This window comes from Sphaerodactylus townsendi, linkage group LG10, assembly GCF_021028975.2.
Source record: "Sphaerodactylus townsendi isolate TG3544 linkage group LG10, MPM_Stown_v2.3, whole genome shotgun sequence".
NCBI classification, from domain to species: domain Eukaryota; kingdom Metazoa; phylum Chordata; class Lepidosauria; order Squamata; family Sphaerodactylidae; genus Sphaerodactylus; species Sphaerodactylus townsendi.
Genome location: NC_059434.1, coordinates 85947622 through 85973482, shown reverse-complemented (window position 1 = coordinate 85973482; position 25861 = coordinate 85947622). Strand labels below are relative to the sequence as shown.

The 25861-nt window shown below is 50.2% G+C and overlaps 1 protein-coding gene across 1 annotated transcript; it reads left to right on the top strand.

Moving 5' to 3' along the window:
- The first annotated feature begins 1136 nt into the window (after positions 1-1136).
- Positions 1137-24846, top strand: CCT7 (chaperonin containing TCP1 subunit 7). Its single transcript, XM_048509528.1, is given in 14 exon segments — positions 1137-1276; positions 3329-3482; positions 4967-5073; positions 5721-5846; positions 7020-7072; positions 10590-10761; positions 12220-12409; positions 15117-15275; positions 15278-15303; positions 16767-16864; positions 20764-20896; positions 23503-23709; positions 24159-24366; positions 24369-24846. Coding segments are annotated over 14 exon segments (1794 nt in total). The 5' UTR covers positions 1137-1270; the 3' UTR covers positions 24524-24846.
- Positions 24847-25861: the final 1015 nt, after the last annotated feature.

Genomic DNA, 25861 nt, shown 5'->3' with positions numbered 1-25861 from the left:
GGGGGGGGGTGGGGGGGGGGGGGGGTGGGGGGGGGGGGGGGTGGGGGGGGGGGGGGGTGGGGGGGGGGGGGGGTGGGGGGGGGGGGGGGTGGGGGGGGGGGGGGGTGGGGGGGGGGGGGGGTGGGGGGGGGGGGGGGTGGGGGGGGGGGGGGGTGGGGGGGGGGGGGGGTGGGGGGGGGGGGGGGTGGGGGGGGGGGGGGGTGGGGGGGGGGGGGGGTGGGGGGGGGGGGGGGTGGGGGGGGGGGGGGGTGGGGGGGGGGGGGGGTGGGGGGGGGGGGGGGTGGGGGGGGGGGGGGGTGGGGGGGGGGGGGGGTGGGGGGGGGGGGGGGTGGGGGGGGGGGGGGGTGGGGGGGGGGGGGGGTGGGGGGGGGGGGGGGTGGGGGGGGGGGGGGGTGGGGGGGGGGGGGGGTGGGGGGGGGGGGGGGTGGGGGGGGGGGGGGGTGGGGGGGGGGGGGGGTGGGGGGGGGGGGGGGTGGGGGGGGGGGGGGGTGGGGGGGGGGGGGGGTGGGGGGGGGGGGGGGTGGGGGGGGGGGGGGGTGGGGGGGGGGGGGGGTGGGGGGGGGGGGGGGTGGGGGGGGGGGGGGGTGGGGGGGGGGGGGGGTGGGGGGGGGGGGGGGTGGGGGGGGGGGGGGGTGGGGGGGGGGGGGGGTGGGGGGGGGGGGGGGTGGGGGGGGGGGGGGGTGGGGGGGGGGGGGGGTGGGGGGGGGGGGGGGTGGGGGGGGGGGGGGGTGGGGGGGGGGGGGGGTGGGGGGGGGGGGGGGTGGGGGGGGGGGGGGGTGGGGGGGGGGGGGGGTGGGGGGGGGGGGGGGTGGGGGGGGGGGGGGGTGGGGGGGGGGGGGGGTGGGGGGGGGGGGGGGTGGGGGGGGGGGGGGGTGGGGGGGGGGGGGGGTGGGGGGGGGGGGGGGTGGGGGGGGGGGGGGGTGGGGGGGGGGGGGGGTGGGGGGGGGGGGGGGTGGGGGGAGGGGTGAGGGGTGGGGGGGAGGGCGGGGTGGGGGGCTGGGACGCTGGGGGGGGGTAGGGGGGGGGGGGGGGGGGGGGGGGGGGGGGGGGGGGGGGGGGGGGGTGGGAGATAGGCCTCCGTCTCTATGGTGACGGGGGTACGTACTGGCCGTTCTTTCCCACCATTCTAGCATAGAGTTCTCCTTCCCAGGACAGGTCCGCCTTTCCGCTTCCTTAAGCCGAGGGTTCGCCCGCCTCCCTGCGGGAATCTTCTAGGTGCGCGCCAAGTGCATTGTGGGAAGGGACCGTTAGCTGGGCGTGAGCCGGCAAGATGATGGTGAGTGAGAGGAATGGAGGGGGAGGGTTATCGTTTTCCATCGGCCTCCGGGACGGGTCGGGCTCCTTCTTGGCGGCGCCTTCTGGGCCCGGGGGAGCCTCTCCGGTGGGGACAAGGCGGTATTGGCGGGGGCGGAGCGGGTTGAGCGGCCCCAAGAGGGAACTACGGAGCCCCCCTCCCAGCCTTCCCCGCGCGTCGTTAAGGGAGGCTTGAGGCCAGAATGAGCTTCGCAGGCACTACCAATCCCGGCAAGCTTTTCGCGAGCCGGCTCTCGTCGTGGAATGGAGGGTCCCCCGCGGGGATTGCTGGGAAGTGTAGTCGTTGCGGAGATGCGGGCGCTGTTTCCGCACCTCGTTGCCTGGGGATCTCATGGTCGAGGTCTCTTTTGCTGCTAGGCCGCGCACCCCGGTCTCTGGCACGGCGGTCTGCGATGGCCTCCCAGTTCATGCCCCTGAATGAACCGAATGCTGGACCTGACGGGCCTTGGTCTGATGCAGCGTGGCTTGCCTTATAGTTCTTATGCATACAGAGCTCCGAATTTGTCGCCTTATTGAGCTTTCTTGTACTTCTCTGTATGGAACACAGTGTGCTTAACAGTACTGACCTTTCCCGTGCAAAGGGCTATATCTATTGCACTGTGCTATGCTGGCCACATTAGAATTATAGAGTTGGAAGAGACCCCAAAGGCCATCAAGTCCAACCCCCTGCCATGTAGGAACACACAATCAAAGCACTCCTGACAGATGGCCATCCAGCCTCTCTTTGAAAACCTCCAAAGAAGGAGACTCCACCACCCTCCGAGGTAGTGCATTCCACTGTCGAACAGCCCTGACAGCCAGGAAGGTTTTTCCTGATGTTTAGGTGGAACCTCTTTTCCTTCACCTTGAACCCATCCCTCCTGGTCCCAGTCTCTGGAGCAGCAGAAGACAAGCTTGCTCCCTCAACAACATGACATCCCTTCAAATATCTAAACAGGGCTATCATGTTCCCCTTAACTTTCGCTTCTCCAGACTAAACATCCCCCGCTCCCTGAGCCTCTCTTCGTAGGGCATAGATTCCAGACCTTTGACCATTTTGGTTGCCCTCTGGATTTTGTTGGCTTATTAATGTCGCTACTTAAATTGTGGTGCCCAGAACTGTACACAGTACTCTAGATGAGGTGACCAATGCAGAGTAGAATAGTACAGTTACTTCCCTCGATCTAGACTCTATACCAGCCATTCTCAACCAGGGTTCTGTGGTACCCTGGGGTGCCGTGAGCATGTCCCAGGGGTACCACGGCAACACTACCGCCCCCCCTCATTTTTGTGGTGTCTCCCACCGGCACCAGCAAGGACATGGAGCTGGCCCATGGGGCAGGGCCTGCCACAAGGTCAGCAGCCACCCCCCCCCCCCAGTGCTACCCTTCACCCTGGGAGGGGAAGGTGGGGTGTGTGGCAAGCAGGGGCAATGGGAGGGGAAGGTGGAGGGTGGTGGCAGGGGTACCGTGAGATATGAAGAGTGAGGTCAAGGGTACCCTGACCTCGAAAAGGTTGGGAAACACTGCTCTATACTCTTATTGATGCATCCCAGAATTGCATTGGCTTTCTTTGCTGCCGCATCACACTGCTGACTCATGTTCAGTTTGTGGTCTACTAAGACTCCCAGATCCCTTTCACATGTACTGTCGCCAAGCCAGGTGTCACCCATCCTATATCTGTGCATTTCATTTTTTCTGCCTAAGTGTAGAATTTTACTAAGTGTAGAATTTCTGTTGAAATTCATTTTGTTAGTTTTGGCCCAGCTCTCTGTCCAGATCATTTTGAATCCTGCCCCTGTCTGATCCAGCATGGCTTTCCCTATGTTCTTATGCGTATAGCGCTTCGAATTTGTCGCCTTATTGAGCTCTCTCGTACTTCTCTGTATGGAACACAGTGTGTTTAACGGTACTGATCTTTCCCGTGCAAAGGGCTATAGCTATTGCCCTGTGTTATGCTGGCCACGTTGATGATCGCTGTGTTTGCATTGTCAATCTCAGGAGGATTTTTGTCTAATCCCTTGCCTCGCTTGCAGCCCACACCTGTGATCCTGCTGAAGGAGGGCACGGACACCTCTCAGGGAGTCCCACAGCTGGTCAGTAACATCAATGCCTGCCAGGTCATTGCAGAGGCGGTCCGCACCACCCTCGGCCCCCGGGGCATGGACAAGCTCATTGTCGATGACAGAGGTAAGAAGAAGAAGAAGAAGAGTTTGGATTTATATCCCCCCTTTCTCTCCTGCAAGGAGACTCAAAGGGGCTTACAATCTCCTTGCCCTTCCCCCCTCACAACAAACACCCTGTGAGGTGGGTGGGGCTGAGAGAGCTCCGAGAAGCTGTGACTCGCCCAAGGTCACCCAGCTGGCGTGTGTGGGAGTGCACAGGCTAATCTGAATTCCCCAGATAAGCCTCCACAGCTCAGGCGGCAGAGCAGGGAATCAAACCAGATTAGATACATGAGCTCTTAACCTCCTACGCCACTGCTGCGTGCCCAGCTTCTGCCAATTCATACAATTATTCGTACAATGGCTTTCCATAGTAATTTCTTCCAGCTGTCCCTGAACTGTTAGACTTGAACAAATGTGTAAATCTCTTTGGGTTCATAATTGTTTAGATTTTATAGAATCATGGAAGAGACCCTAAGGGCCATCAAGTCCCTGCAGTGCTGGAACACACAATCAAAGCACGCCTGACAGATTTGGGAGGGTGACCAATGTTGTTTGGGTGAAGTGTCAGGTACCCTTCTGACAGGTGGGTGCTTCTTGTCTTGCACTTCTTGCCTTGAGGAAAAAATAGCTTTGGGCCATTCTGTCGCTAAGAAGGTGGAAGAGAGTAGCTCTTCGCTACCTTAAACAGGTGGTGTCTGTGGGCATGGAGAAGAAGAAGAAGAGTTTGGATTTATATCCCCCCTTTCTCTCCTGCAGAAGACTCAAAGGGGCTTACAATCTCCTTGCCCTTCCCCCCTCACAACAAACACCCTGTGAGGTAGGTGGGACTGAGAGAGCTCCGAGAAGCTGTGACTAGCCCAAGGTCACCCAGCTGGCGTGTGTGGGAGTGTACAGGTTAATCTGAATTCCCCAGATAAGCCTCCACAGCTCAGGTGGCAGAGCTGGGAATCAAACCCGGTTCCTCCAGATTAGATACATGAGCTCTTAACCTCCTACGCCGCTGCTGCTCCTAGGGGCAGTATTCACACAAGGAACTTCTGCATCTGTACTAACAATCCAATAATCTTAATGCCAGGACTCATCTAAGGAATTAAGTTCTATAGATCTATAAATTAGATATGCTACCTCATATCAGAAAGTCAGAATTCGGGGTGCTGGAGAAAAGGGTGAGTTGGGATCGGGAACACAGTTACGCTTTGGAATGTCTTTTATCAGCTGGGTCTTTATCGACCTAATAGCATTACTAGTTGCTGTTAAGCCCTTTAATTTATCTGAGTGGCTTGGTGTGGCATAGCCAGGAGGGTTTGTCCTCTGCCCTGGTGGTTAGGGTTTCTCTAGTTGGTCACTGTATGAAACAGGATACCTGGACCGTTTGGACTGATCCAGCATGGCTTTCTGTGTGCTGTTAACTTTGGCATTAACCCAGACGGGTAGAGTCTCAATTGACTCAGCTTACTGTTGGCTGGGACATCGTATCAAGATGCTTGTTTTTCACCTCTGCTTCAGGGAAAGCGACCATCTCCAACGATGGGGCCACCATCCTGAAACTTCTAGATGTGGTGCACCCTGCTGCAAGGACACTAGTGGACATCGCCAAATCACAGGACGCAGAGGTGGGAAGAATGGGGCAGTCTTCAAAGAGGGACAGAAGGTGGTGCTCAGATAGCTTCCCTTTCTTAAGCCTTTAGTGCAGGGATGTTGAACATGTGGCCCGGGGGTCAAATCCTGGTCCCTTGAGGGAGCTTATCAGGCCCAACTTGCCAGGCCAGATTGGGAATGATGGAGGTGGGGGTGGGGAGGTTGTCTCAGCTGGCTCGCGGACTTGATAAGCCTTCTCAAGGTAGCCACCCCACCTCACTCCCAAGCTCGCCAATCCAGGCACCCTCAGTGCCATTCTGGGGCCAGCCAAGACAGCCACCCCTGTCCAAGAGCCACCCGATCAAATCACCTTCATCTGGCCCTGGCAACAAATGAGTTCGACACTCCTGTTTCAGTGGGCATCACATGTGGCCGCTGTCTAAGCACCCTGAATCATCCTTAAGCCCAGAAACCTTCTGTCTCTTGGAAGGAACTTCCTTGATGTTGATTTTGCAGTGCCAGGTAAGATGCTGGCGCCTGAGGAGAGACAGATGGGGCCGAGGACACTTAGCTGCCTCTCGAGCAGTGACATCAGGAAGGGGGTGAGAGGAAAAGCTGGCTTGTTGGCGAGTCTCCCAAGGGGGAAAAATCAAATTTAAGTCTACAAATGTTTCCCCTACAGGTTGGTGATGGCACCACTTCGGTCACCCTCCTAGCTGCTGAATTCCTCAAGCAAATCAAGCCTTACATAGAGGAAGGCCTGCACCCTCAGATCATCATTCGGGCCTTTCGCACTGCCACTCAGCTGGTAAGGCGCCTTGGGGTGTCTGTGTGGGTTTGCTGACTGCCCAGATTTGTTCAGAAGGGAGCGCATGCTAAGAGATATTGGGGGGGATCATAGACTCATGGAGTTGGAAGAGACCCCAAGGGCCATCAAGTCGAACCCCCTGCCATGCAGGAACACACAATCAAAGCACTCCTGACAGGTGGCCATCCAGCCTCTCTTTAAAAACCTCCAAAGAAGGCGACGCCACCACACTCCGAGGTAGTGCATTCCACTGTCGAACAGCCCTGACTGTCAGGAGGTATTTCCTGATGTTTAGGTGGAATTTTCCTGATGTTTAGGTGGAGACTCCAGAAGAAGAGTCCTGAATGGGTGCTAAGCATAGTTTGGGGCTAGGAATAAAAGCTGAAATTTGTGTTTAAAAAGATTTTTTTAAAAGCTCTAGTGATTTCTGGACTATCCATGCGGCTGTCTTGGGTTTAATCTTCGGAATCTAGCGCAAGTGTGTCTAGCCTCCTTGAGCCTGTGGCCACCTTTGGAATTCCGACACAGCGTTGTGGGCGCATCCGCAAAATGGCTGCCACAGCTTACCTTCAGGAGCCCAATGAAGATGCGTGTGCTGTGGGGGCAACTGCTGCCAACCTGCCAGTTTTAAAAATCCACCCAGCCAATCAGGAGCCTTGCTGGCTAAAAGCCCCACCTGGCCCTGCCCACTTTCTAAAAATACATGGCAGGCAAACAGAAAGGTGTTGATTGGGGCCATGGTGCCCTTAGAGTAGAGAGTCATTTTTCTCTTCCAGCGCTTATGATTGAAAAGTCGCCACTTGTAATCAGACATACCGTGGATTGAATCGGCAGTTCTGCTGGAAATGTGCCACAATGTTAATCTTTGGTATGGAAAGTAGAGATAGCGCAGATAGAGCTTTATTTCCTGTGTATACCTTGCTTCGTTAGACATTGGCTTGATATTCTTTCTCAGTGGCTGAGTCGCTAGCGCCACAAATGCCAGCCCAGGGTGTGACTCCTGCACTTAACTGAGCAGGAAGGGCACATGGGCATAGTCGAGATAACTTGCCACTATGCGGTGCTCATAGCGAGAGCTTCAAATCGGAGCAAGCGTGTGTAGTGTGTGAAAGATCAGGGTGAGCGGCAGACGGAGGGTTGGAAGACCAACTGATTGTCACTGTGTTTTGGCAGGCCGTCAGGAAGATCCAGACAATTGCAGTCACCATCAAGAAGACGGACTTCGAGTAAGTTTCTGTCTCATCCAGATGTTGCATAGAAAGAATCAATCTTTAGCTTCCCTCTGTTCTGATTGGCTTATTGCATATTTGTACTGACACCTGAAACAATCTTGGTGTGTGTTGAAGTAATGGGAAGTGTGTGCCGTTCTGCCGCATCAGCACAGTTGGGTGTTGGGAGTTTTGTTGTGTCCTTGAAAGCAGTGATGTTGCCCAGGCTGGTGATGTTGTTTGTGGGGCTACCCTTGAAGAGTGCCAGGAAGTTAAAGTTGGTACAGAAAACTGCAGCCAGAATATTGACCGGCTGGGTTGTAGCAATCCATATGACTTCAGTCTTTTCCCCTTTCCCCTAGCTCCCAGTTTGCTTCCGAACCCAATTCAAGATAGTGGTATTGTTTTTCAAAATAATTATTTTACTAATTAAAGAAATACAGAAAAAATAAGAAGTTAAAGATAAAAAGCATAAAGCAATACAGAAAAGTAAGAAAAAGATAAAAAATAAGTATAAAGAAATGCAGAAACAGAAAAAAGTTAAAGATAAAAAATAAGCAAGTATAACAGCCGTAATGCCCTCACAGTTGAAAAGATAGTTATAACAAATACACGTATTGACTAATACAATCAAAATCAGATATAGTCTATATCAAATGGGCCTGCATTTATACTCTTATAATATTATAAACTTTATAATCTTATTGATAAAGATAAATTAACTGGTATGCTGGATAGAAACAACCCTAATCATTAATCGTTTAAGGCCTAGCTAAACTTAGCTATATTCTTATTGTATATGTTTAAAAAAAGAAATTAATCAACAAATACATATAATAATATGTGCATAATAAAACTATTCCAGTGGCCCAGGAAATCTTTACGCTAATCAGAATATTAGAATGTTAGTTATCTGCTAGTTTGTATGTGTGGGTGTGTATTCAATATTATTGAAGATATGAATAGAAACATTATGAATAGTCATGTAAAAGGTGCTAGTATTGACCTTTAAAGCTTTACGCAGCTTGGGGCCAGCATACCTTAAAAATATGTACTCCCAGATAAACCTACTCAACCACTCCAGTGATCTTCAGAGGCCTGCTTCAGTTGCTTCTGCTGTCTGAGGATAGGTGGGTGGCAACCCAAGAAAGGGTCTTCTTGTTCGTGGCAGCAAATGTTTGGAACTTCCTGGCACAGAGATTTGGCTGTCTCCCTCTATTGTTGTCTTCTACCAGCGAGTCAAGACATCTTTGTTTTATTTGGCGACCATTTACTGACATTCAACAACTCTACTTTCCTGTTTGTGTATTTATTTTAAATATTATATATACGTGTGTATGTATTATAGTGCCTTGGGGACCCTAAGTTGGGTGAAAAAGCATTATTCAACTGTTTTAAATATCCTACTATGTTTAGCTTGCTGAACCTAGGATCTTTTAACGTGTCATTTTAAGACTGTTGCTTTGCTTCAGTTATGCCTTTAGATTTCTCCTTGGTCCTACAACCCTCGTTCCATTCTGTTTATTGAGTGTCCATTCTGTTGATTGTTTCGACTCGCTCATGGATAATCTGCCGTGGGTCCAAGCCAGACAGATGGACTATAAATAACACAGATTAAAAAATCAATCAATCACGTGAATGTTTGCTCTCAAAATAAACACTTGGAAGTCCAGTTGTTACATGTTGACTGAGACCACTGGTTGGTCCAGATCAGCTCTTGGGTAGGGATCTTGCCTATCACCTACTGACTTGAGAGCTAGCGTGGTGCAGTAGTTAAGAGCAGTCACTATCTCTGAGCCACAGCTCCGTCCCTTGCACGTCAGCCATGTTTTCTCAGGTTGGGGCATGAAACATAGGCGATTCCGCACACGAGTAAAATAGGTTCGACCCAGTTCCCTGAGAAGGGTACTAACCTAGGTCGAAGCCATTGTTGTTCCCCACTGCAACCAGCTTGATCCCAGCTCGGAGGGCGGAATCATCCTATGCCTCTTCGTCGCTCTGTTCCGATTGGCTACTGTTCTACGTTCACGTTCCGTCTATCCCCACACACGTTATAAAAAAAACTACCACAGGAATGGAGGGACAAGGGTGGCGTTTTTTGATTGGCCAGCTGTACGCATGCCCAAAACACTCAGCTGTGATTGGCTGAATGGGGGACTCCTTGCACCAGAGATTCCACACTTTTCTGGAATCTAGCTGAGTTCGAGCGTGGTTCCCTGAAAAAGTAGTAGTTCCCAACTGGAGTTGGAAATTTGACCGTTACATGGGGCGAAGCTGGTACAAAACTCGAACTTAGGTCGATAACGCAAGTGCAGAATCGACCATAAAGTGCTGTTCAGTCCCTGTGGATGCTCCAGCATCCAGTGACCCTCAGCTGTTCGCTCCAAGGCACAAGCCAGCGTGCAAACGCACAGCCTTTATGAAGAGTTCCGCCAGAGACCTCTTTTGCCCGTCCTGAGCCCTTCATTCACCTGTTTGCTACCTTGCTTTTGATTGCTTCGAAGTGGAGTTTCTCTGTGTCCTTTTGTTCAATCCAGGCTGACCCACCATTTCCCCCCTCCGTTTCTCGTTGCCCCGCATGCACCAACAAACCGGCTTCAAAAGACCAATAGCTATTGATTTAATTTTATCACATATTTATCCTACCCTATCCCAAAGGGCTCAGGGTGGGTTACAACATTTAAAACACAATACAATATTTAAATGCAGCATAAACACTGTAAAACACCTACAGTATTTTAAAACAGTAGATTAATAAGTGTATAAAAATAGATGGCGACTTAAAGACCCTTCCCCACTCCCACCCCCCCACCCCTTTTTGGAGGCTTTGCGGGTGGGGGGATTGGGGAAGGGAAGAAGGTAGCGGCAGCTGGGAGGGGGAGGAAATGTGGAAGAGAAGACTGGAAAGAGCCAACTGGCTTGGAAAAGCAGCAGTCGTGTCTTACTGGAGGCTTGGGAAGGGAAGGGAAGGAGGAAAGAAGGCAGCGGTTTCTGGGGGGGAGAGGGGAGAGATGAGGAAAGGAAGGCAGCCTTGAACGACCCCTGAAATGGTGGCTGGCAGCGTGGCGTGGGTGGGGGAAGGCGGGGAGTCGGGAGAAAACTGAAGGAAACGCCAAAGCACGATGCCCTCATTCGCTCTCCCTGCAAACTGAGGAAACAAATCATGCTTCAAGAGGTTTTCAAAAACTCGGCCTTTCTCTGATCTGAGGCGAGGTGAGTGCTGAAGTAGGGGGAAATGACCGTCAGCAACGGTCAAACCCCAAGGGAACGCACACTTAAAGTGAAGGAGATCACATGTGCATAAATGGCCCCAGCGTGGAACAGGAGGGGGTGTTAAAATACATTTGCCGACTTTTGTCTGCTGAAGCAAAAGTAAGTCGAGTGTCTTTGGCCCTCTAATCGTTTCTGGCCAGGGCTCCAATCCTTTATAAGGTTATGACTCGAAAGAGCTTTGGGTGGTTCTGCTGTCCCTTGGTGGGGTGCGTGCTGTTGGAAGGCGTGCTGGCATTAATGCATGCGTGTGTTCCCCCTGCAGGGAGTTCAAAGGTCTTTTGGAGAAGTGCGCTGCCACCGCCCTGAGCTCCAAGCTGATCGCCCAGCACAAGGACTTCTTCGCCAAGATGGTGGTGGACGCCGTCATGCTGCTGGACGAACTCCTGCAGATCAAGATGATTGGGATCAAGAAGGTGCAGGGAGGAGCCTTGGAAGTGAGTTCCCGCCTTTCAGACTTCAGTACTTATTGCATTTTTCCCTCTGCACCCTGACTGTGTCTCAACTCAGTCGCCCAAAGATTCAGTCAGAATCTGAGGTACCACAGGAAGAAGAGGAAGAGTTGGGATTTATACCCCACCTTTCCCTCCTGTAAGTAGACTCAAGGTGGCTTACGAGCTCCTTTCCCTACCTCTCCCCGCAGCAGATACCTTGTGAAGTAGGTGAGGCTGAGAGAGTTCTGAGAGAACTGTGACTAGCCCAGCAGGAATGTAGGAGTGCGGAAACACATCTGGTTCACCAGATAAGCCTCTGTTAGGTGGAGGAGTGGGAAATCAAACCTGGTTCTCCAGATTAGAATCCACTTGCTCTTCACCACCGCACCTCATTGGCGCTCAGAGTTCAGAACTATTAAATCAATAAGTGCTGTCGAAGTTGTGTTGTCGAAGGCTTTCGCCGCCAGAAATTGAGTGGCTGTTGTGAGTTTTCTGGGCTGCGTGGCCGTGGTCTGGCAGTTTTGTTCACGCAGGCGAAACGTTAGGAGTAAAAACTACTAGACCTCGGCCACACAGCCCAGAAAACCTGCAACAGCCTGTTCAAGTTAATTCACGTATTTCCCATTTTTCTTGAGCACTTATTTTGTGAAGATTTACTTGAACTAGAAGCTCTGGTTCTGTTGCTCAAGTTGCACAGAAGGAAATTTTTCTGGCCCCAGTCTGTCCAATGAGACCAGACCCCTGTGGGACCTTAGGCAGTTCCGCAGGGCTTGCAAGGCAGAGCCGTTCCACCCGGCATATAGTTGAAGCAGCTGTGGTACCATCTGGCCTCCCCCATTCTAACTTTTCCTCCCTTTTTCCATCGTTTTCCCATAATTAACACTTAAGGGGTGAAATGTTTGTAACTCGCCATCTTGTGATTCCTATTAGATGTATTTATTACTGTTGATTTTATTGTATTGTCGAAGGCTTTCACGGCCGGAATCACTGGGGTGCTGTGTGGTTTCCGGGCTGTATGGCCGTGTTCTAGCAGCATTCTCTCCTGACGTTTCGCCTGCATCTGTGGCTGGCATCTTCAGAGGATCTGAAGATGCCAGCCTGGAAATGGCAGGCTAAACATCAGGAAAGAATGCTGCTAAGTACAACCATACAGTCTGTCAGGCTCTAGCACCTGTTGATTTATGTGTTAAGTGTTGTTGTTTTAGATGTTTACATTGTGTTGTCATGATGTGAGCTGTCCTGACCCCAAAAGAGGAGGTATGGCATAGAAATCTAACAAATAATACTAAATAATAATAATATTATTATTATTATAATTAATTGGTACACAGGACTGTAGGAAAGAGGAGCAGGTTAAAGATAATAATATTCCCTGGTTGTGTTAAGACCAGGACCGTGGCAGGTGGATTTTCAGAAGCCTTCTGGGTCTACCCAGACCTCAACTCCACCTTTTCTCCCCAGGATTCCCAGCTGGTGGCTGGTGTGAGCCCTCAAAGAAGAAGGAAACCTTCTCTTAACGGCTTTGAAGGCTTTGAGATGCAGACCAAGAAATACAAGTCACCCAAGATTGCCCTGTTGAACGTCGAATTGGAACTCAAGGCCGAGAAAGACAACGCCGAAGTTAGAGGAGTCCCTACAACAGCGATGGAGGGTAAAAGGCATTGGACTAGCCCGTAGATGTTGGGTTCACTTACTAAAGTTGCTTGCAACGTTTGTTGTTGCGTTATTTAAATCCATTCATTCCCTTTTGTTTTTATGGCCACAGATTCATTTTTTGTTGTTTATTCCCATCGAAATTTATTTATTTGCGTTATCCCAGATATTATACTTTTTTTTTCAATAAGCCTTTATTGGCATACAGAACATACAATATAAATACAGTTAAAATTACTAGATAAAACTTCACACTGGATCATAAGTGTGACCTCAGCCAGAAACTTTGCCACTCTTGAGTATAACAGTCAAGGTCATTTACAGTTTAAGAGCATATTTACTTTATCAAAAGCTCCGTCAGGAGTTTCTATAGAAGTCAATGATTTGTAATAATAAGCTGGATCTTGGATCTTGATCCGGTAAAAGTGGGCAGTGGAGGAGGATAATGCTTGAATGGAATCAACACTGCCCTGAATGCGAGGGGGCAAAGCCTCTTATCGTTTGGTAGACCCTTGAAGTCTTCCTCTATGGGCCGCGGGATGGCACTGATGTTAAAATCTAGCCAGCATGTAAGGCTCTCCCTATATATAGGGTTAGTAAGCGCTTCGCAATATAGTAGTCCTGGGTTTTCCCTGCACAAATGGAACTGCCACGTTCATTGGCGAAAAGCAGGATTTGTTGGCCAAGCTCTGCGCAGTTGTTGATAATCCATTTTTTAGTAGCCGCTCTTTGATGAGGGCACCAGATATTATACATTTCCCCATGTGGATTACTGGCATAGGATCAGAATATCTGTGTGGACAGATACTCTTTAATAGGGAATGGCGAGACTGGGAATGCTGCCATCCCTTGCTTCAGGTCCCAACCATTTGCCTTTGGGGCTAAAATATTTTTAATGCCTCCCTTCTTCTGAGGGGGGGTTAGGCTGGACGAGAAGGTTCTTTCGCTTCCAACATGGAAGGCTTTAGAAGAAGAACTAAGAGCAGGATTTATGGGGAGAGCAGGGACTAGAGAGAAGAAGTTTGGATTTATACCCATCTTTCTCTCCTGTAAAGGAGACTCAAGGAGTTTACAAAGCTCCTTTCGCTTTCCTCCTGCCCACAACAGACCCCTTAGCCAGTGGGGTAGGCGGGGACTGAGAGAGTGCCAGAGAGAACTGAGCTAGCCCAAAGGTCACCCAGCAGGGAATGTAGGAGTGATACAGAAGCAGCTTTGGTTCACAAGATAATCCTTTTCCACTCAGATGGAGGAGTGGGGAATCAAACCCGGTTCTCCAGATTAGAACCCACATGAGAACATAAGAACAAGCCAGCTGGATCAGACCAGAGTCCATCTAGTCCAGCTCTCTGCTACTCACAGTGGCCCACCAGTGCCTTTGGGAGCTCACATGCAGGAGGTGAAAGCAATGGCCTGCTGCTGCTGCTGCTGCTCCCGAGCACCTGGTCTGTTAAGGCATTTGCAATCTCTGATCAAAGAGGATCAAGATTGGTAGCCATAAATCGACTTCTCCTCCATAAATCCATAAAGCCCCTTTTAAAGCTATCCAGGTGAGTGGCCATCACCACCTCCTGTGGCAGCATATTCCAAACACCAATCACACGTTGCGTGAAGAAGTGTTTCCTTTTGTCCTAATTCTTCCCCCCAGCATTTTCAATGGATGCCCCCCCTGGTTCCTAGCTGTTGTGAGAAAGGGGAGCAATTTCTCTCTGTCCACATTTTCTACCCCATGCATAATTTCATAGACTTCAATCATATGTCCCCCCCTCAAGCCTCCTCTCCAAACTAAAGAGTCCCAAACGCTGCAGCTTCTCCTCATAGGGAAGGTGCTCCAGTCCCTCAATCATCCTTGTTGCCCTTCTCTGCACTTTTTCTATCTCCTCAATATCCCACGTGCTCTTAACCACTACATCACGCTGGCTATGAGTCAGTGTGGCTGTCTGCTCCCTCCAGTACTAGAGGCAGTATTCCTCTGCATGCCAGCTGCTGGGGAGCGCAGGCGGGAAGATGTTCCTGTAGTCTTACTGTTCATGGGCTTCCTAGAGGCAGCTGGTTGGCCACTGGGTGAACAGAGTGCTGGACTTGATGGGCCCTTGATCTGATCCAGCGGGGTCTTCTTATGTCCCCCTCCTCTCCATCAGATAAGAAGGGGCTGTGCCTCAGTGACAGGGCGTCAGTTTGGCATTTAGAAGGTCCCGGTTGCCATGCAGAAGGTCCCCAACGTCTCCAATTAAAAGGACCAGGCTGTATGTTGTGTGGAAGAACTCCACTGGAGAGCTTCTGTCAGTTTGAGTAGACCAGGGGTCTGCAACCTGCGGCTCTCCAGATGTTCACGGACTGCAATTCCCATCAGCCCCTGCCAGCATGGCCAGTGGCCCTTTAGCAGGGAGCTGATGGCTGCGACCATGGAGAGCCATGCGACGCGGTCGGCTGGTCGCTAAATCATGGATTCTAGGCCCTGATGGATGGTGGGTCTCATTCAACCAGAAGACCAGCTTCCATGTGTGTTCATGCTCAGAACAGGCCTGAGGGGTCAATTAAGCTGGGAGAGAATGAAAGGCAGGCCCAGGGTCAGCCCCATGTGTCATGTGAGTAAGTGGAGGGTTGAATGCAGCTCGAGTTACTGGAGGGTTAAATGCAAGTCTAGCTTGGCACTATAGGCACCGCTGCCTGCATGAAGCCCTCTTGCATCCGTTTCCCTCGGCAGGACTACCAGGCCATTGTGGACGCCGAGTGGAACATCTTGTACGACAAGCTCGAGAAACTGCACACCTCAGGCGCCAAAGTGGTGCTTTCCAAGCTGCCCATCGGCGACGTGGCCACGCAGTACTTTGCCGACAGGGACATGTTCTGCGCTGGGCGGGTGCCGAGGAAGATCTCAAGAGAACCATGATGGTGAGTTGTTTCCCTGCTTGTCTTTATCCTGTTGTCCGGATGCCCATGTTGAAGGTAGAAGCAGTAAAGAAGAAGAGTTTGGATTTATATCCCAATATCTCTCCTGTAAGGAGACTCAAAGGGGCTGACAATCTCCTTTCCCTCCCCCCACAACAAACACCCTGTGAGGTAGGTGGGGCTGAGAGAGCTCCGAAGAATTGTGACTAACCCAAGGTCACCCAACTGGCAGGTGTAGGAATGCACATGCTAATCTGGTTCACCAGATAAGCCCCCACAGCTCAAGTGGCAGAGCGGGAATCAAACCCGGTTCTCCAGATTAGAATGCACCTGCTCTTAACCACTACACCAGGCTGGCTCTCCAGATCATAGTTTGGATTTATATCCTGCTTTTCTCAACCCTAAGGAGTCTCAAAGCACCTTACAAACTCCTTCCTTCCTCTCCCCACAACAGGCGCCTTGGGAGGTAGGTGGGGCTGAGAGAGTTCGGAAAGAACTGTGACTGGCCCAAGATCACCCAGCAGGTTTCATGAGGAGGAGCGGGGAAACAAATCCAGTTCACCAGATAAAAGTCCTCTACTCATATGGAGGAGTGGGGAATCAAACCCGGTCCTCCAGATTAGAATCCACCACTCCTAACCACTACGCCATGCTGGCTCTCAAAAAGGGACCTCCTAGCAACTTTTGAAACAGCACATGGGGGGAATGGTGAATGTAGAACTGTTTCCAGTTGACGAGGGTCATCCAGGTGAGCCATGATAGGCAAAACAACTGAATGGAAAACTCCTGGTGTCCTTTTACCGCTGTGCTATAGAGTGTCTTAACCTACTGCATCTGTGTATGGTTCTCCAGTTGCACAGTGGCAGATAGGAAGGCACTCCAAAGGGTGATCACTACTGCTCAGAGGGGATTATCGGCTGCCCTCTCCCTCCTTGGAAGAACTCTACAATTCCCAAAGCCTAAAAGAAAGCCCAAAGAATATTCTGAGAGACCAGTCTCATCCAGCACATCTCTTTTGAACTGTTATCATCCGGCCAGGCGATACAGGTCTATCAAAACTAGGACAAAGAGGCTTAGAGACAGCTTCTACTCTGGGGCGCTGTGGCGAAGCGTGCCTGAACTCAGCTTAGCCGATGTTGCTGTGTTTGGGGGCTGTGCTAGGGATGGGTGGAGGAAGGGAAAAGTGGAGATGAATTATGAGCCTGAAATTCCAGTAGCCGAGGAATGCTGTAGCTGAATTTAGGACATGCGTGCACTGAAATGCAATAAAATGCTTATGCTTAAAACCACCCACAACTCTGACAAGCTTAATATGCTCTGACTCTGGGCAATAATAGGTTAAAAAAACATTCTAAAAGTTAATATTTGGAAAATCTTGTTCAGTAAGCCTCGGGTTGGTTTTTAAGCTGGTATTTCTGTGGCTTCAGATTCCATACTGACCCCACACTCTCTTTTGTGTCTCTCAGGCCTGTGGAGGATCCATCCAGACCAGCGTCAGCGCCCTGACCCCTGACGTCCTGGGGCATTGCGCACTCTTTGAGGAGGTGCAAGTTGGAGGAGAGAGGTAAACGGAGACTGCTTGGGTGGCTAAAGAGTGGGGAAACCCCTGGCTACTGGGTGTGTGTTCAAGTGACTCGCAGACCTCACCACCCTATTCCCAGACTGGAATTTTTCTTCTTCATCTCATTGGTTTGTTTAATGTTTACCCTTCTCTTTCCTGTCAGAACGCGCTCAGAGCGACTTGCAGCATATGATAAAATTACAAATAAAGTGAAAGCATGCAACAAGTTTCAATGCAGAATCCAATGGCACTGAAGCCAACTAAAGGTGGAGCAATTTCAAAACAATCCCCCCCAGACCCATAACAAATCTATAACCCCTGGCACACTAACTAGAAGGGGAGGGGGACCTGGGAGGAGAAGAGAGGCCAGAAAGATGGACACTCTGTTACTGCCCTCAACTATAGCAGGGGTCTGCAACCTGCGGCTCTCCAGATGTTCATGGACTACAATTCCCACCAGCCCCTGCCAGCATGCCATGCTGGCAGGTGCTTGAATTCAAAGATGTAGTCCATGATCTGGAGAAGCTACAAATTACGAACCCACAATTTCAAAGCTTTGTGGAGCCACTCAGTCTTTCAGACGAGATTGGTCCTGCATCTGGCAGACAGTTCCATCAGTCCAGAGGCAGGGTTGGAAAAGCCCTGGCCCTACTTGAGGACCAAGGTGGTGACATTAAAAGGGATCCAGCAGGAGGTTGTTATTGGCAGACATATGGGGGACATATCCTTGTCCTTCCATGGCTGGTGTTTGCCACCAGCGGTCCTAAGAAAAACCCTAAGAATGCTTTGTGGGCTGAGTAGCCTGGTTTGCATGGTAGAAACTCTTAACGTTTCTGTTCCTTTCCAAAAATTGACTGTCATAAGAACATAAGAACAAGCCAGCTGGATCAGACCAGAGGTCCATCTAGTCCAGCTCTCTGCTGCCTCGCAGTGGCCCTGCCAGGTGCCTTTGGGGAGCTCACCCGCGTGCAGGAGGAGGTGAAAGCAATGGCCTTCTGCTGCTGTTGCTCCCGAGCACCTGGAGAATGTTAAGGCATTTTGCAATCTCAGATCCAAAGAGGATCAAGATTGGTAGCCATGGCGACTTCTCCTCCATAAAATCTGTCAAAGCCCTTTTGCAAGCTATCCCGGGTGAGGTGGCCATCACCACCTCCTGGCAATCTTCTGAAGCACCAATCCTTTCGTTGCGTGAAGAAGTGTTTCCTTTTATTAGTCCTAATTCTTCCCCCCAGCATTTTCAATGGATGCCCCCTGGTTCTAGTATTGTGAGAAAGAGAGAAACATTTCTCTGTGTCAACATTTTCTACCCCATGCATAATTGTATAGACTTCAATCATATCCCCCCTCAGACGTCTCCTCTCCAAACTAAAGAGTCCCAAAGAGTGGGGAATCCTCGCTCTGTCCTCGCTCTGTCCTCTGTCCTCGCTCTGACTGAGCTGTGGTACATACATTGGAGTGGATCCCAAGCAGCAGATCCCAGCCAACACTGATATTTTGCCAGCTCCTTTCTCCTGAATCGTGCAGAACTTGGCAGCGGGGTGCGGGAGAAGAAGACTTGGATTTATATCCCCCTTTCTCTCCTGTAAGGAGGCTCAAGGGTTTACAAACTCCTTTCCCTCCCTCCCTCCCTCCCTCCCCCCGCAACAACCCTGTGAGGTGGGTGGGACTGAGAGAGCTCCAAAGAACTGTGACTAGCCCAAGGTCACCCATCTGGCACATGCTGGAGTGCACAAGGTAATCTGGTTCCCCAGATAAGCCTCCACATCTCAAGTGGCAGAGCGGGGAATCAAACCTGGTTCTCCAGATTAGAATGCACCTGCTCTTAACCACTACACCGCGCTAGAAGGCGTCATCAGTAGACTGGCAGAAATGGCACTGGTTGAAAGACGTGAGAAAGGGAATGGTGGAAATCGACCCTTGAGTTCCAACTCCCTGAGCTCATTTCTTGGGATATGTGATAAGGGTGCCTCTGAGCATGTTCAGAGCAGTCTTCACTCCCTGCTTAGTAAGCTGTGGCAACTCATGCATATCCATAAAGCTGGCCGATGACCCTGGACTAGTCACACCCTTCCCAGCCTCATCATAATATTGGGGTGATGATAGAATGTGTTTGCGGGCCCCACTCACACCACCCTGTGCTCCTTGCAGAAAAGGTGTGGTAAAACCTAACGGACATCTAGGATGAGAAGCGATACATCCAAGCAGGGCCTGGGACCTCTCGCCAGAAAACTAGCCAGGACTGGCGAACCGTTGGGTGTTTCCATTCATAGAAGCAGCATGGTTGTATTTCATCATGCACTGGATGCGGCTGTCAAAAATATAAAGCAAAGTAGAACCACAAATGAGTAGACTACTTTTTTGGGAAAAAAAAAATATTTTCCTAGATTTAAAGTTAATTATTTCAATTTATATAGTATGTAAATCTTGCTTACATCTGTATCGTCCAATCATCCAACATCTTAAATACCAATGAAGATTTTCAAGTCTAAACAGAATCTAAAATCTGAATTCGGCATTTTATTCTTTTACATGTGATTTATTATCTCTCATTAGATGAGTCCTTTGTTTATATAATCTCCCAAAATCTCACCTTCTTCCATACTCTGTGGACTCTGTTAATATACCAAGACTTTGCCATGGAAGAATATTCAATTGAAATTCAATTTTATTAATTTTTAACAAATAAAATCAAAATAGCGAAATTGCAAATACAACATTCTTCAATATTCTACTGATTTGTTCATCCATTCTGTAAGATCTGCAGAAGTGGTTAGATTACTGAAATGCTGCAAGGTTCATGGGGAACGTAAAGTAAAACCATGCACAGTAAAACCTGAATGCAAAATACAAAGCTTCTCATCTACTCTTTCACTATAATTTATATCTCCTACTGATGACTAGTGTCAGAGGGTAGCTGTGTTGGACTGTAGTAGAAGAGTTAGATTACAGTCCTGTAGTACCTGAAAGACCAACCAGATTTTTATTTATTTATTTATTTATTATTGGATTTTTATACCGCCCTTCCCCGAGGGCTCAGGGCGGTGTACAAATAAATATATGCAGACAGGGGCTCTCAAAAGGTTTGGCTTTGGCTCTCAAAAGGTTGTACCCCCAATATCGGGTTGGGTTTCAAGTGCTACTGGACTTTAATCTAGCTGAAGTCTAGTCTGTTTCACTGAGTGGTCAAAACAAAACAGCCAGTGATTAGCAATGTGATGTTCTAATCATACGCTGTTCAGTTGGAGTGGTTTCTTCACAGAATTGGAGACTTCCTTAGGAAAATGTCAGTCTTCCATTCCTGCTCATTCAGAGTTTCCCTAGCAAGATTTAGCAGTTTTGAACTATGGCCTATCCTCTCTCAAACACCTTAGTGAAGTAACTGCAGTTTGCTGAAGTAACTGAAGTTTACTTTTATTTTTTATTTATTAGTTGGATTTATTATACCGCCCTATCCCCTAAGGCAGTGGTGTCGAACCTTTGGCACTCCAGATGTTATGGACTACAATTCCCATCAGCCCTTGCCAGCATGGTCAATTGACCATGCTGGCGAAGGCAACTGTCGGGTATGATCAACATCTGGAAGTGCTAAGAATTCACTACTACCCTAAGAAAACTCTGTGAAGCGTCTTCAGCAGTAGTTCCTCTAACAGTGGTAGGGACTTTGTGGAAGTTTCCTACCTCTGTGTGGAACTGAGCCGCCTGCAGGAGCTCCTTCTGCCGGCAGCCGCTCGAACTGTGTGACATCAATTTGGTGTCAGTGCGGCCATGTGGCTTACAGAGAACATTGGTCTTCATTCCCCCTCCCTGACAGATGCACTCCCTCCCACACACCTCTCCTGGCTTACAGAACTTCTCCCTTTTTCTCACTTGTGCGGTGGCCTGTCCTCCTCTCCCTTTGACAGGTATAACTTTTTCACGGGCTGCCCCAAGGCCAAGACCTGCACGATCATCCTGCGCGGCGGGGCAGAGCAGTTCATGGAGGAGACGGAGCGTTCCCTCCACGACGCCATCATGATTGTCAGGAGAGCCATCAAGGTACAGTTTCTCAACCTCTGCCCAACTGGACTTGTTGGTTGCTCTTTGCTCGATTCCCCCATTGGCCACGAAGGATCACCTTTGGGCAATCTGGCAGAGAACCTGTGTGAACCGGGATTTTTATTATCATTTCCCCATTGAGTCTCCCCTGAGACTGAAAAGATAGGCATGGCTGATTGATGACCACTCTTGGGGAATGTTAACTTGAGCGGGGGGAGTGGACTAGGAAGACATACTGTTGTGGATTTTCTGGGCTCTGTGGCCATGGTCTGGGAATTTGGATTTCTGACATTTCTGACATTTCACCCACATCTGTGTCTGGCATCTTCAGAGGCATGTTACAGCAAAATGTGTTCTCTCCATGAGCCAGTGTGGAGTGATTGTGTGGTGGGGTATATATCTATTTGTATATACTCCTTATTTATATATTTCTCTGGAGATATATACATACACACCGAGAGAAAGGAATGTATACCCCACCACATAATCACCCCACACTCAGAGAAAGGAATATATGCAAGTATACATTTTATATGTACCCCATATTTATATATTTCTTTGGAAATGTATATATACACATGCAGAAAGGAATGTATACCCCACCATATAATCACCCCACACTCAGAGAAAGGATTATAGACAGGTATATATATTTTATACATCCCATATTTATTTCATTTGATTTTCATTGTAACCTTTAATGGCATATAAATTATTAGACATCCCATATTTATATATTTCTCTGGAGACACACACACACACACACACACACACACGAGCGAGAAAGGAAATATACCCCACCAAACAATCACTCCACGCTGTGTTATGGGGAGAAACACATCTTACCATGACTTGGCTCTGAAGGTGCCAGCCATAGATGGTTGTGTCCATGAACCGCCTCCCAATAACCAGTTTCAGAGTAGCAGAAATCAGGTTTATCGCAGCAGAATAGAAACTTGTGTGAACTGGTACACTCCAAAGGGTTTAGCTACATTTTGGCAGTCAGATCCACAGTGGCAACCTATGTGCCCCAGCCAAGCACCCCCCCCCCCAATGGTCATTTCCCAAAAGCGAAAGTATTCCCAGCAACTCAAAGCAGTCTCAAATCACAGCGCAGCACTCTCCATTGTCAGGATCTAATAAGTGGCCAGACGGTGCTTTGCTGGCCTAAGAGAAGTCTTTACTGCATTTCTAAACAAAGAAGAAGAGAAGAAGAGTTTGGAGTTATACCCGACTTTTCTCTCCTGTAAGGAGACTCAAGGTGGCTGACAAGCTCCTTTCCCTTCCTCTCCCCACAACAGACACCTTGGGAGGTAGGTGGGGCTGTGAGAGTTCTGAGAAAACTGTTACTAGCCCAGGGTCACCCAGCAGGAATGCAGGAGTGTGGAAACACATCTGGTTCACCAGATAAGCCTCTGCCACTCAGGTGGAGGAGTGGGGAATCAAGCCTGGTTCTCCAGATTAGAATCCACTTGCTGTTAACCACTACACCATAGGCAAAAGGACCTTTGGTGTCACACATCCTCCCGGGCTTCCCTGGGTGGTGATGGCAAGACACAAGACCTTGGGCTTGACATAGATGCGGGCAAAACATTACGAGCAAAAACTAGCAGGCCACGGCCACACAACCCAGGAAACCCACAACAGCCGGTGCATTCCGGCCGTGGAAGCCTTCGGCAAGACGTTGTGTTCTCTGACTTTCTCCCTAAACTTTCATAGAATCAGAATTCAGAGTAACCAAAGGCTTTCCACTGGCCTCCTGTGCTGGCCTCCTGCTTAGATCGGTCTGTGGTCAATTATTTTTTCCATGGGGCCGCATAAGAAACAGAAAATATTGTGGAGGGCCAGGCCAAAAGGTGGGGGGCGAGGCGCTTTTGAAAGCCCCGCAGAAGCCGGCAGCCAAGGCAACCGGCTTCTGCGGGGCTTTCAAAGGCGCCTCGCTCCCCAGCACGGCAGGGGGGCCAGTCAGGGTCATCCGGCGGGCCGGATGTGGCCCGCGGGCCGTATAATGCCCAGGTCTGGTCTGTGGTGTAGTCCACGGGATGTGACCAGAAGAGCAGAAATTCCAACAAGCTATACCATGTTGTGGTAGCCCCGGGGCCCCTGAAGCTTAGAGGAAAAGATGGCCCCTTCCAATTCTTAAGATTCTAAGGTGCCATGTTGTTTTGTAAGTGAGATTTCTCTTGGGGTCACTTTGTATGTTGTTGAAAATGTGAAAATGCTTCTCCACATTGAACGTATGCTTGGCGTCACACTCCAATTTGTCGTTTTGTCATGTGTGAAGGGGCCCCAAGCAGCCTGCTGGGGGCTACAACAGTCTGGCTCCCTCTCTGCATGGATTTGTGGCCTCTTTGGCGGCAGATTCCGAAAGTCTGGTCTGCAATCGCACCACAGCTGTGCCTCTCCTGTCTGTGCCAGCCGGCTGGCATTTGCGATCGACTGGCTTGACTCTGGCAGCTGCTCTGGCCGTCTCAAATCCACCAGCCGGGTCCGTGTCGGGCAAGCGGCCAGCGGCTTCCATCTGAAGGGCATGGGCTGCTGTGGTTACAGAATCCCTAGAGAAAAAAGTTGCTTGTTTTCACCATCTCGTTGTTGTGCTGTTTTAGAACGACTCTGTCGTGGCCGGCGGAGGGGCCATCGAGATGGAACTGTCCAAGTACCTCCGCGACTACTCCCGGACCATTCCGGGCAAGCAGCAGCTGCTGATCGGGGCGTACGCCAAAGCGTTGGAGATCATTCCTCGCCAGCTCTGCGACAACGCCGGCTTCGACGCCACCAACATCCTCAACAAACTGCGAGCCAAGCACGCACAGGTTAGATCCGACAGATGTGAATTTCCAGTCACTTGGCTACATCCCTCTTTTTATTCTGGTTCCCCTGCCTCGGCTCGGCTTGGCAAGCCCAGGAAGAATGCCCTCTGAACTGTCAAAGGCTTTCATGGTTGGAATCACGAGGGTGTTGTGGGTTTTCTGGGTTGTATGGCCGTGTTCCAGTGGCTTTTTCTCCTGACGCTTCTCCTGCATCTGTGGCTGGCATCTTCAGAGGATCAGGAGAAAATGCTACTGGAACACAGCCATACAACCCGGAAAACCCACAACACCCTTCCTATTATCGTTTCCCAACTCTGTGTGTGTTTGTGTGTGCGCGTGCGTGCACGTGCACGCTCACACACTTTAAAATCATTTTGCATGCTCCTCTTTGGGAAATCCTTTCTCATATATAGTTGGCTTCGGCTATGACAGGTGTATTTTCTGCGTTCCAGGGCGGGATGTGGTATGGCGTGGACGTGAGCAACGAGGACATCGCCGACAACTTCGAAGCTTTCGTGTGGGAGCCAGCCGTGGTGCGCATCAACGCTTTGACAGCGGCTGCCGAGGCCGCGTGTCTCATCGTGTCCGTGGACGAAACTATCAAGAACCCCCGCTCGACGGTAGACGGGCCCCCTGCAGGCCGCGGCCGAGGGCGAGGCCGGCCCCACAACCATTAAGGGGTGGCTCTGCCGGCATGGGGTGGGGAGGGGGGGAAGTTTGGCAGTTGAGAGGCGATCTGTCTGGTAAATTACAAACCAGTAGGCACTTCTTACACTGGAGGAGGAGGGGATTGGGTTTGGTATGTTTCCACTTTTGATGGGGGGAACGGCCGTTGCAGAACTGCTCTTCTTTCTCACAATATGCAAAGTGTGGCAAATCCCCAGAGCTGCCCACCCTTCGCATACAAGTTTAGAGAGCCTGGATCACATCAGCCTCTCCTCCTCCTCCTCCTCCCCCCGCCCCAGATCTTCTTCCAAGTTCCTCTTTGGCCATCAGTTTCAAAGCTTCAGCCCCCCCAACGTCTGTAACGTCAGCATATTGCTGGAAGGGTCGGGAGGTCGGCTGCTGACTGTATTTATTTGTCTTTGTGCTGGTGGGCGTGAGCCCTGACGCCAACCAAATAAACAGTTTGAAACCCTGCGGCCTGGTCTGTGGTCTTGCCTGTTTCCTTCTCTCCCTCCCCCATGATTACAAGGGTGACTTCCCCTGGTTGCACAGTGGCAACTTCAGCATTCATCCGCAAGTGCTTCGAGTGCAAATTCTGCAGGCCCCCAGAAAACGCCTGGAAACGCCAGTTGCCGTGGCCTCCGAGCAGGGAAAGCCCTCAGGCCGGCGATGGTGAACTTATGACCCGTTTGTCAAAGGTTAAAATAAACACCAGAACACTGTACCTAGGCTGCAACAAGGCACAAGGTCCATCCAAGCAATGTTTTAATTTCTATTTATTCAAAGTAACTGCCACTATTAGATTTTAATGGGGTTAAGTTATATTTTGTATTTATTTGCTGTCGAAACTTGATAGTTCGAAACTTAAATCCTCCAAGGGCGTAAACCTATTAGACAGTTCAAGGTTGTTAAGCAAGGCTTCTGCCTCCGACTGACCTCGTAAATACAAGTCTGTTTTGGTCTGCTTCGGAGGTTTTTGCTCACGAATACCAGGCGAAGACCGACTCCGCTTTTTATTCGGCATTTTGTTTTCTCTCAACACTGTCAGTTATCAGCTTTAGATAGTTGGTAGAGGTTCCAGTAAAGGAGAATATGAACTAATGCTGAAAAAGCCGTAGGAGACGCCACCCTCTTCGTTCAGGACGTCCATTTGTGCCGTGAATCACAGCCACTCATCCTTAATATTCTCTTTAGAGTCAAGCTCGTATTATGATTGTTAAAAATTTTAAACTTATCTTAAAATGTGGAGGAGCTCAGGAAAGATTGCCTGCACTGCTTGTCTACCGGAACCGGAACGGGAAAAACCATAAAGAGAACAGTTCTGTCATTGTGAACAGCCATATTGTGAGCTGCCTCGAGCCCTTCGGGGGTGAGGCGGCCTATAAATCGAATGAATGAATGAATGAATAAATAAATAAATAAAAATATTAAACAGCATGCAAAGCGAGAACCAGCAGATCTGCAAAACACAGTGAATCTCTCCATGTCC